Source organism: Clarias gariepinus, chromosome 6 (genome assembly GCF_024256425.1).
Source record: "Clarias gariepinus isolate MV-2021 ecotype Netherlands chromosome 6, CGAR_prim_01v2, whole genome shotgun sequence".
Classification (NCBI taxonomy): Eukaryota; Metazoa; Chordata; class Actinopteri; order Siluriformes; family Clariidae; genus Clarias; species Clarias gariepinus.
In genome coordinates this window covers 4,004,800-4,017,098 of record NC_071105.1, presented here as the reverse complement: position 1 = coordinate 4,017,098, position 12,299 = coordinate 4,004,800, and the positions used below count along the sequence as shown (strand labels likewise).

The following is a 12,299-nucleotide window of genomic DNA, read 5'->3' as shown; positions in this document are numbered from 1 at the left end:
CTAATGGTAAGATTACCCGTGCCTCCAATCATAGCCCTAACACCAACGCTAAAGCCCAGTTACCATAATGAAAAGTTTCTAAATGCAACTAGGAACATCCCATAAGAGTTGCAGTTTTGGAGTTGCACTGACCCAGTCATCTAGCCATCACAATTTGTCCCTTGTCATTATCTTGTTACAATAGTACCTGGAAGTGAGCAGGATATATTGAGCATCAAATTAACCTTTTTTTTCCTGAAGTTGATGTGTTGGATGCAGAAAATGGGCCAGACATTGCCAAAGGCCAAATAAATGGGTGTTCCCAGTCTGCAGTGGTCAGGACATACCAAAAGTGCTCCAAAGAAGGAAAACCAGTGAACTGGTGAAAGGGTCATGGGCAGCTAAGGATCACTGTTGCACATGGATAGTGAAGACCTGTGTGGCCCCTGTAGTTCAATCCCATAGTTCACAAATGTTTATAGCAAAGGGGGACCTACTCAATATTAGGTGGGTGGTCATAATGTTATGGCTGGTTGGTGTACTATAAATATGAGATCAACATGACAATTTTCACACACACACAAATAATAATAATAATAATAATAATAATGATAATTCCTTGTGTTTGTGTGTGTGTATTTCCACCTAGTGTTTAACTGAAGAACTGCACGTTCCTCTACAGGTCCGAAACATTCAACTGCAGTAATCCCAAACCTAAGGTAAACATATTCACTGGTGTTGTATATGTTACTGATGGAATAACATACTGTAAATGAATATATGCCTGTTAGTTAAGCACAATATGTAGAAAAATGCTTAAGCGTTTTTTTTTTTTTTTTTACCCAGGAACCAAATAAAGATAAATCAGGTCTGGACAACTAGAGATCCAAAACACTTCTCCTTTGTGGTGAACTGAACAACTCTGCATCCTGAAAGTATTTAGACTGCTTCACTTTTTCCACATTTTGTTATAGCCATAATGAGGAAAATGTTGAATTGAATCCATTTTGGAATAAGGCTCTAACATAACAAAATGTGGAAAAAGTGAAGATCTGGGAAAACTTTCCGGCCGCGCTGTACAACAACATGAAAACCTTAAGGACATGGCCAAGCCTGGTGCTATAATACATTAATCTTTACACGATACTGCATAAACAGAAGCGTATACTATATGAAGTGTTTAAGTACAAAAAGAAGAATAGAATTATTACAGATGAGAATGCTGGACAAATAAATGTTCCATGCAAAACCTATAATAACACATAAACCCATATATTATATATTATACTGAATATATATTTCATTTCATATTTTTTATTTGTTATTTTTTGTCGAGAACAAGATATTGGTAATGTTAGATGTTATTAGGGCTATTAGAAATATTAGGGCTAAACTCCATGCACTAGCTCAATATTAAGACTATGAGAATTAATCCTGCTTTGCTCTAAATAAACTTAAATTACATACCGAATTTTTCCATCTGCATTAATAAGCAGCAATTATTGCAATAAAAATAACAACAAATAGTAATAATTAACTTAGTTATAATTTTAAACACATCACAAGCTGAGCTCCAGTATAATTATTCATTATAAATTTGTGATCCTTGTGATTTTTGGAAGAATTACAATTACAGGAAATGATACACATGCTGATCATGAACATGATTCCAGTTACATCTTGCAAAACATCTCTGCTTCCTGAAAGATTGCATAATGTGGAAGATGTTCCCAGACTGTTGGAAGCATGTGCAGTGTACACGTGTTTAAATGACACAAAGATCTGTGAGTTTCAGGAATTAGTAGTATATACAGTACATACACACAGAGTCAGCCCAAAACATGTACAGTTGTGGTCAAACTTTTACATACACTTGTAAAGAACATCATATCATGGCTCTCTTGAGTTTCCTGTTATTTCTACAACTCTGATTTTTCTCTGATAGAGTGATTGGAACAGATACTTCTTTGTCACAAAAAACATTCATGAAGTTTGGAGCTTTTATGACTTTATTATGGGAAAACAGAAAAAAGTGATCACATCTGCTGGGTCAAAAATATACATACAGCAGTGCTAATATTTGGTTACATGTCCCTTAGCCATTTTCACTTCAATTAGGTGCTTTTGGTAGCCATCCACAAGCTTCTGGCAAGCTTCTGGTTGAATCTTTGACCACTCCTTTTGACAGGATTGGTGCAGTTCAGTTTAATTTAATGGCTTTCTGACATGGACTTGTTTCTTCAGCATTGTCCGCATGTTCTCAATGGGGTTTAAGTCAGGACTTTGGGAAGGCCATTGTAAAACCCTAATTCTAGTCTGATTTAGCCATTCCTTTACCACTTTTGATGTGTGTTTGGGGTCATTGTCCTGTTGGAACACCCAACTGCGCCCAAGACCCAACCTTCGGGCTGATGATTTTAGGTTATGTTGAAGAATTTAAAGGTAATCCTCCTTCTTCATTATCCCATTTACTCTCTGTAAAGCACCAGTTCCATTGGCAGCAAAACAGCCCCACAGCATAATACTACCACCACCATGCTTGATGGTAGGCAAACATATTGCTGGGCATTGGGGCCAAAAAGCTCGATTTTTGTTTTGTCTGACCAAAGAACTTTCCTCCAGAAGGTCTTATCTTTGTCCATGTGATCAGCAGCAAACTTCAGTCAAGCCTTAAGGTGCCTCTTTTGGAGCAAGGGCTTCCTTCTTGCACGGCAGCCTCTCAGTCCATGGAGATGCAAAACACGTTTGACTGTGGACAATGACACCTGTGTTCCAGCAGGTTCTAATTCTTGGCAGATATGCTTTTTGGTGGTTCTCGGTTGATTCTTCACCCTCCTGACCAATTTTCTCTCAGCAGCAGGTAATAGCTTGCGTTTTCCTCCTAATCGTGGCAGTGACAAAACAGTGTCGTTCACTTTATACTTACAAACAATTGCATTGTTGCTATTGGGACCTGCAGCTGCTTTTGACCTGCAGTCACGGCTTCAAGTGACTTTCTTGACTGACTTGTTCAAATCAATAATTCGTTTTTTTTTTTTTAGATCCATGCTGAACTCCTTTGACTTTCCCATTGTAGCGTTAGCGGGCGTTTGTATCCAATGAGCCCTATTTAAATGGCCTCAAAGTAGTCACCAGCTGAAGTAACTCATAATCACTTACAAGAAGTTAAGAGGCCATGCTATGAAGCTCATTTCACTGACAGAACTTTCTAAGTCACCAAAATTGCTAATTCATGTTGCTGTATGTATATTTTTTTGACCCAGCAGATGTGATCATTTTTTTTTCTGTTAACCCATAAAAAAGTCGTAAAAGAACCAAACTTCATGAATGTTTTTTGTGACAAAGAAGTATCAGTTCCAATCACTCTATCAGAGAAAAATCAGAGTTGTAGAAATAACGGGGAACTCAAGAGAGCCATGATATTATGTTCTTTACAAGTGTATGTAAACTTTTGACCACAACTGTACACACACTTCAAGAACAAAAAAAGAAATAATACGCTGTATAGTATGTGTACGTGTTTTGGCGATTGATCGACCCTTGCCCGTTCCTTGGAATACGAGTATGATTTGCAATACAAGATGCACTTGCGTCCCCTTCTACAGTATGTTACTCCTGACACCAGTGCTTTGTTCTTAGCCATTCTTTGGTGTTTTTTGCTCTGTGTTTTGGGTTAATAACCTGTTGGAGGACTGATGACCTGCTTCTAACTTTTAATACATTTTATACACGGGCACTGGTGGCTCAGTGGTAGGTGATACGCCTGCCATGCGGAAGCCCAGGGTTCAATTCCCAGCCAGTGCCCAAAGTGTTATAAGCATTTCACTGTGTATGTGACAAAAAAAATTTGAATTTTAATTAGTACATTTAATTTAGATTTCCTTTAACAGTCTTTCTGAGATTTAATTCTACCATGCACAGGTTCTAAACACCCCATGCCTGATGCAGCAAAGCAGCCACAGAACATTTCCAGTTATTTATTTATTTAATTTTATGGTCACACTATCTGTTTTTACTAAAATTAGCATGTTTTTTCAATCTGGTTCCTTTCAAGATCTATTTGTCATGTTCTCTCAGGAAGATTTCCTCACCGCTTGTTCATCAGGGATTACAGGATAAATTTTTCAATTTATATTCAAATGTTTTATTTCTGTAAACATACACAATATATAGTGGAATAATGTCCACTGTTAAACAAATAAATTTGAATTGAATTGAAGGTTTATGAAAAAATATAAAAAGCATCATTAAATGTGCATTGCATTACCACCTTTTAAATTTGGAACATATTGTCAAGTTTAAATTCTATTTTGGTTGAAAAAGGGCGCTTTGGAGCCTCTACCAAAGACAGTATTATGTATTTATAAAAGAAAATGATAATAAAAATAACAAAGAAGATATGGCATAGAAGTGAATCAAAAATTTCCATTTCTGTTATATATAATTTCTTTAAGTTATTTATTTATTTTACTTCTGTTCATGTAAATCAGCTGCCCTGTGCTCAACATTATCCTATTAGAGGAGCATGATCTGTGATTAAGATCTAGCTTTCTGACACGGGGCAGTATGTTTTATATGCTTTGATAATCTAGATGTTTCTTTAAACTCTGTACAGCTTAAAGACACCCTGTGCCAGACACAGCTAAGCAGCCCCAGAGCATAACTCAGCCTCCTTCATGAGCCTCCTCACTTAAAAGGTGATGCATTTGAAACAAGATGAACTAACTTAAAATACAAGAGTTTAACATTTACCTTCAAATTAAATTAAACACAAAGCTACATTTTACTGAGCAGCACATATCTCTGTCATCTGTCATGACTGTTATTAAAAAAAAATAAAAAATTCATTCCCACACGATATCAATGTATGAATAGTTTCAAAATTATCACCTGTAGGATTCTAAAGAAACAGCAAAGCATTACCGCTTTAAAACAACCTTTCTGTCGCACCACTCAGAAGCTCGTGCATCGGCACAAAATCAGTTATGTCTAACGTGATCAGTCATGTCTAATCAAGCTAAAAAAACAGCCAATTCCAGTCACTTGCTGATCAACCAGTGCATTTTTATTATAAATGTAATAAATCATTTAAAAAACGTTTTCGAGTCAGTTTGGCAAAACTGGGAATCAACACACAAAAGAATCACAATTGATAACTGAATCCATTTCCCCCATCACTATTAAATAGGCTGATTAACTGATTGAAAGATTAAAGACACATAATGCTAATCTCACATTTTAATTTAACAGGTCACTATAGTTGGATCTTTTCTAAGGGTACCAATTTGTCCAAGCCAGTTTCATAAGTTCGATTTTTTAAATAAATGAATAACAATTTAGAAGCAAAGTCAAAGTCTTATTTATTATTACTTTTGTCACCTACGACTATTTTAATTTTTTTTTTTTACTGAAGTGCAGTGGAACCTTGAATTGCAAGTAATGTGGATTGCGAGTGTTCTGCAAGACAAGCAAAGATTTTTAATACATTTTGACTTGACGTAAAAACAACAGACGCCTTGATTTAACAAACTACATGATTTATTGGCTATATCAGTGATGTGCATCCTGTTTTTTTCCTCTCTTCATTACATTTATCGGATCTGAACAGTGACGCACACATTCTCTCCCTCCATGGTCATTATTTCTTTTTCCATTAAGGATTAATGTTTTGGTGGCCTTTTGTTATTAAAACAAATATATATATATATATTATTAAAGGAGCTGTGTTGAAAGCTGTGTTGTGGAGGGGATGTTATCTCCAGTGCCTTGTCCTAAATTCCTGATAAACACCCTGAATGACTCAGTAGTGTATCTCCTTCTGGTCATTTTGAGATCACACATCCTTGCCAGGAAGAACAAGCAAGTACACATTGTAACATATTTCCCATAATTCCTCCAATCTAAACGTCTGTAATGTTTAGTTTAATCATATCAGTTGTTAGGGAGAGATTATTATTTGGTGTCATGAAATCCAATTATATTACAGTAAATTGTATAAAATATAATTTTTTAGTTTTTTTAAAAACTACACATTGTTTCTATTTTAAGTTGATTAATGTCATACTACGGCAATTCCTCAAAGTGCGTTATTCCTCTTACAAAACTTCAATTTGCCAATAATAACTATTTATTTAAGGTCATCCTGTCTCACTTTTTATCGATTTAGTTCCTAATTGATTATCATTCGCCTTCCCAAATCTATAAATAGTCTTTCTCTCACCAGCTGTACAATATACATCAGTTACAAGGGTCGTTTAAGTCAAACCAGGCCTTTTCTGGTGAAAAGATAAATGTGATTGATATTTACAGAAGACCTGAAACGTGTTTTCGAATATGATCTTTCATGCAGTGTGTCATGTAGCTGTATGTGAACATAAATTATCTGCAAAGTTGTGACGCCGACAGTGCACGATAAATGAAGTTTTTGTCTATTAAAACAAAAGAGTCGGCTCACATTCGCCTAAACAATAGCAATTAAAATATTTTTCTGTTACGGATTAACGTCACTAAGTAACATATTTGCATAATGTCCGGCCACGTTCTACGTCGCAAACAACTTGCCCGCCCACAAACAGTACAATTTCCACGTGGATTAACGTTACATCATGTCAAGGAGACGCTGTATCCTGCGCTGTGGAAGTTAATTTGGTTTTTTTGGCCTTCCGAAGGAAGAATCTACAAAGAATGAGTGGCTAAAATTAATTTTTTCAACAACAACTCAGCAGTACAATCCCAATCTTGTGTTGTGTTCGCGTCATTTTACTGATCGATGTGCCACTTCAACCGCTTCATCGTCAGACTCCGGCTCGAATTGATAGGGTAAAATCGAGGCCATCTTTTCTATGTTGGTGCACCAACACCACTTGCACATTACAGGAGCTTGGCTGCGAGTTATTGCCACATCTCCGGTACAGTCCTGACCTCACACTAAGCAATTTCCAATTTTTTGGGCCATTAAAGGAGTTCCTGGGAGGCCAACATTTCAGACTTTAATACATACTGAAAAAAACTTTCTACCTTGATGGTGTCCAGGCACTAGACAAACACTGGGATAAGTGCATTAGTATAGAAGGGGATTATATAGAGAAATAAAAGGACTTAACCGTGTTCTGTTATTCTGCACAGCCTCTTGTATATGTAATTTATCAAATAACCTTTAAGGGGTTGAGGGCAGGTGATGGTGTACCAGGAGAAGACACAGCACAGACACCGCTTAAAGGAATGCAGCTGATGTGTAATTCCATACGTTAACACGAGTTCAGCACGAGTGGGAGAGACGACCCCATGACATGTGCAGGAGGTTTTTTTAACTAAAGTTACGTTCCCGTCTGTATGCAGCAAATTACTTTAACTTACTATAAATGATGTTTCTGTTTGGTATTTTGTATTATTATACATTATTGGTATTTGAATAATGTATATAAATTGAAAGCCATTTATCTGCTCTGAAATTTTTAAACAACCTCTCATATTTATTTAAGGGATAAAGAGATAACAACCTGCAGGTCTCACACTCACACTTCTCCTAAACACAATTCTGGAAAAAAAACACCTTTACCACTTACATTTCTCTGGTGTCTTGTCATACAGTAAATGCACATCTGCATAATTACAACTGTCTTATTTTAGCTGGAATAATATTATATTTATATATATATATATAGAGAGAGAGAAAGCCATTACGAATCCCACATCTTCATAGCCCTGTTAGAGGGAGGGAGGGACTCGACCCATGATATTTCCCCTGAGTCATTGTGAAATAATGTGGGAGGGTCTGCGAAAGGGTTTTAAAGAGCCTGGCACTGATGGCCAGCAGATGTTAGAATGACTGGGGGAGTGTGTGGATGCTGACTACAGGAATCGGAAGAAAGATTTTAAGGGAAAAGGTTGAACAGTACAATTGAACAGACAAGGGATCAAACAGAGGATAACACGACTCCTGATATTTCAGAACAGTTCTCCGCCAAAGGTAATGCTCTCTACTCATTTTTACTGATTTACAATGGATTAAATATTTTGGAAAAAGTTTTATACTTCTAGGTAACAAAAGAAGGTACTATAATCCATTAGGTCTTAATAAAAGACTCTTTTTAAGTTTTATGAGACATACATTCTTTTTTAATAATTTAATATGAGTGTTCCACTAAAAGGAATGATCTTATATTCAGAGAAGATTCAAAATGTATCTACAGTAAAATATTCAAACCGAATGCAGCATTAAGACGCAGCTTTGTGACATCAAGGATGAAATACTTTTCTGGTTTCTTGATTGCAATCAAATGTCCAAATTAGTTTCCTGTTTGCTGTTGCAGTCAAGTGAGCTTCTAATAATAACACGAAACATTCACTCTGCTTGTAAACTAGCAGGAAAAAGCACTTATCTTCACCATGGACTAAAAATAAACTTGGTTACTGTCTGATTTAAACTCTTAATGTGTGTGGAGTTTTCTTGGTCTCCCCATGCACGCTGGGTAACTCTGGGTACTATGAGTTTCTCCAGGCACATGTGGTAAACAGTAGGTTCATTTGGCATTTCAAAATGACTGGGTTTGTGAATGAGTGTGCTTTGGGTTGGCACTCAATCCAGGGAGGCTTTTTTTTTTTTTTGGTTTCCAATGGACATCACATTATGTGTGTATGGAAATGCTCTTACTTTCACTTTTACACATAGACCTCATTTCTACTGTCAGTTTTTTTTATAATATTAACTTTGCCAAGCTTTTAATTCATCTCAGTACATGATTTTTCCCCCCTTAAAATGTTTATTTTATATTGCAGTTCAACCCTCATAATGAATAAATCGAACCACATCACTAAACACTGTTCCTCTTTTCCTTTCAGAACTCCATGGATCTAGGGCAGCGTATAATCCTCTTCATTTGTGCTGTACATGCGGTTGCTTTGGGATGTCCACCTCACTGCAAGTGCAACAACAGTGATATTTTATGCCATAAATATAAGTTTCAAGATTTTCCATCTCCCATTCCCTTAAACACAAACTCTCTATCCGTTTACAATAGTGACATCACCTCACTGAAAACAGATGATTTCAAAACATCTGCAAATCTTATAGCCTTGGCAATATTGGGTTCAAAGATCAGGCAGGTGCAACCTCACACCTTCGACAAGACATGCAACCTAATCAACTTAACACTTACATCATCTCAGCTGTCTTCTTTACCAGAAGATCTGTTTCAGAAATTGCAGTCACTTGAGAGGCTCATTCTGAGTGACAACAAACTAAATGCACTTCCTTTGTCATTGTTTGCTAATCTCCTAGCCCTGAAAGTCCTGGACCTGAGGAAAAACATGCTGACATCATTTCCAGAGAAGGCATTTCAGGGTCTGACTCGGCTAGAGAACCTTGTGTTACAGGAAAACAATATCGACACACTGCATGCAGAGACTTTTCATGAACTTCACAACCTCAGGGTCTTGTCCCTTAAAAACAACAAGCTGGGGTTGATCCCAAAGAAGGTCTTTGAGCACCTGGTGAACCTTGAGGTCTTGCATCTGCAAAACAACACCATCACAGAGTTACCTGCAGAACTTTTCACACATCAGCAGAAGCTACAAAAGCTCTATCTCTCTAACAATTTGCTCTCACTCCTTCCTGAAGGTATTTTCTTGAACATGCCCAGTCTACAGCAGATCACACTTTTTGATAACAAGTTGCAGACACTGTCCCCCAATACCTTCGGCCCCATGCCGCTGCTCCAGGAGCTGTGGCTGTATGACAATAATTTAACTCGTCTTGATGCTAACGTTTTCAGCAATTTAACTCATTTAAAACGTCTAATTCCCAGCAGGAACCAGATCTCGTCCATCTCTCCTGGTGCCTTCAATGGATTGATTGAGCTTGAAGAAATTTCATTACAGACCAACCACCTGATGAATCTCGATGAAGGAGTGTTCAGAGGTCTTCCTAATTTGGTTAACATATCTCTGAGGAACAACCAGATTCAGCACCTTCCTGGGAAGCTTCTCAATGGCCTCTCTTCCTTAAAGCAACTGGAGCTTCAAAATAATTCTCTATCCTATTTATCAAAGGAGATTTTGCACTCACTAACCAATGAAACCAATGTTGTGCTGTCTGAAAATCCCTGGAGGTGTGACCGGGACATTGTACCACTTCGAGACTGGCTACTGGGGCACCAAAATAAAGTAAATAATGCATCATCTCTTAAGTGCTTCAGTCCTTCTCAGTTGATGAACATGACTATTATAAACCTTAAAGATTATCACTTTGAACCAACTACCGGATTCACTACTCTCTTTCCTACTTTATCTCATAAGAGCACTACCGTACCTGTAGCTAACACAACAACACTCTCAGATAACAAACCTCCCTCCCTCCAATGGAACAAACACATGATGATTATTGCTGTGGTTTGTGCTGCAGTTATTTTGACCATCAGCATTTGTGTTATCTGCTATAGAAGGAGCAAAAGACATGGTAGTCGAAATATAGAACACTGAGCTTTTGAAGGACTCGGCTCCAAATCACAGTTGGACATTTTGTTATAATCAACTTTGTTAAAATATTCAAGCTTTGACTTTCTAAGATCCTAAGTAATGAACTGTTTTTCGACAATAAAAAAATTATCTAGCGCTTAAGCACATGATATACTGTACATGTGGACCTGAAATGATCGCCAGGTATTGAAACCCTACCCCGTCTTCTGCAATTCTACATTATAGGATTGTTTTTCATGTCGAATTTTTGTTATTTTTTTTAACTGGAAAGATTCTTACTTTCTGCCAAGACAATCATGATTAATATTTTTTTTTTGGACAGCTAATATTAGCCAGTTGTACATAGTACAAAAAATGGTCAGTAACAGTGTACAAATGATTTTATATAGTTGTAATAATCACAAAGTGACTTGTAATGCTTAGACTGTACATACAAGTATGGGAATTTGCAGTAATCTACCATACATGTAATATAATTTACAACTATTTGCACTTTGCAACTTTTTTCTTTTTTAATTTTTAATTTTAATTTATATAATCAGTAGTAGTATAGGATTTTCATATCTGAAAAAAATTAAACAATACACCGTAACTGCTTTATTATACAAATTTTTATACTTGAAATTTCCAGCTTCCTTAAATCACTTCTTTTTTTTTTTTACTCAAGACAATAAACATAATTAAAATGTACTGATTAGAGTGTTTGGATTAATATGTTATACAGAGTTTATGTTGTTTGTTATATGTGTATTTTTTTCCCCTGACAATCCAGTGTTGGCTGGTTAAGTTGCATTTGAAATGTTTGCACATTTTAGCTGAAATAAAGGCTGGCTTTTAGTACTTTAGTTCTTGGCCTGCTGTGTGAAACTTTCCTTTCCAGTGCGTGACCCCAGGTCACCAGCTCATTTCGTGCGATATGTCATTTAACCACTTCCCTTATCCAGTCATTAGCCTCCACCCACATTTCAACATTTTTTCCCCACACCATAAATACTCTATATTTAGAATATCTATTTGTAACATACAGTATGGGAATGTTAAAATGCTCAAAAACTGTAATTATGAAAGATGAAAGAAAATGCAGTAAATATTTCACAAAATTGAATAAAGTATCATTATAAAGTGATGTAAAATGATAGTATTCGTGTTTGATGATGACAATGATGATGTGCTTTGCATGTTTTAAGTTATGCAAATTTAAGACATTGTACATATGACTGTTTAGCTTCTCAATAATATATGAATTTTAATCATTGTTCCTGCTTGCCTGATTTTCTTTTATCAAAATATTCAATCCTAAAAGTGCTATTTGCTTTTTTTATTTTTATTTCTGTATTTTAAAATACAGCTTCATTAAAACATACACTATAACCTTTGCTTGATAATTATAATACATTTTAAGAAATAAACATGGTTAAGTATCATAACTGACCTTTTACAGTCTGTAATCCTGTCTGTTGTGATTAAAAATACAATACGTTCATACATCAGCCAAGACATTAAATCCATTAATATCGGAACCACCTACAGCAGGTTTTGGGTCCCAGGTTGGTTGGCACCAGGATGTTGGCAGCGGACCGTTTGGGTGCTGTGGGTTGTGGGGTAGGACTTCTGTGGATTGGAGTGATTTGATGTACTAACTATTAAAGTTGTCAAACATTCAACCCAGCCATATCTTTATTCATCTCATGTCACACTCTTTTCTTTGTCCCTTTACTGTACCTAGCTCACCTCTTCTATAGTGTGCGGTTAAATCTTTTTATTAAGAGAGTCCGAATACCTTCCAGTTCTTTGGGTGTACATTGTCTTTCACCATTTAGTATTGATTTTCCGCCTTCAGTGCA

At 36.3% G+C, this 12,299-nt stretch overlaps 1 protein-coding gene across 1 annotated transcript; it reads left to right on the top strand.

The window, feature by feature from the left end:
• The first annotated feature begins 7,808 nt into the window (after positions 1 to 7,808).
• Positions 7,809 to 12,031, top strand: LOC128526150 (leucine-rich repeat-containing protein 15-like). Its single transcript, XM_053497743.1, has 2 exons — positions 7,809 to 7,948; positions 8,821 to 12,031. Exon 2 carries the CDS (start codon positions 8,827 to 8,829, stop codon positions 10,456 to 10,458), a length of 1,632 nt encoding a protein of 543 aa, XP_053353718.1. The 5' UTR covers positions 7,809 to 7,948; positions 8,821 to 8,826; the 3' UTR covers positions 10,459 to 12,031.
• Positions 12,032 to 12,299: the final 268 nt, after the last annotated feature.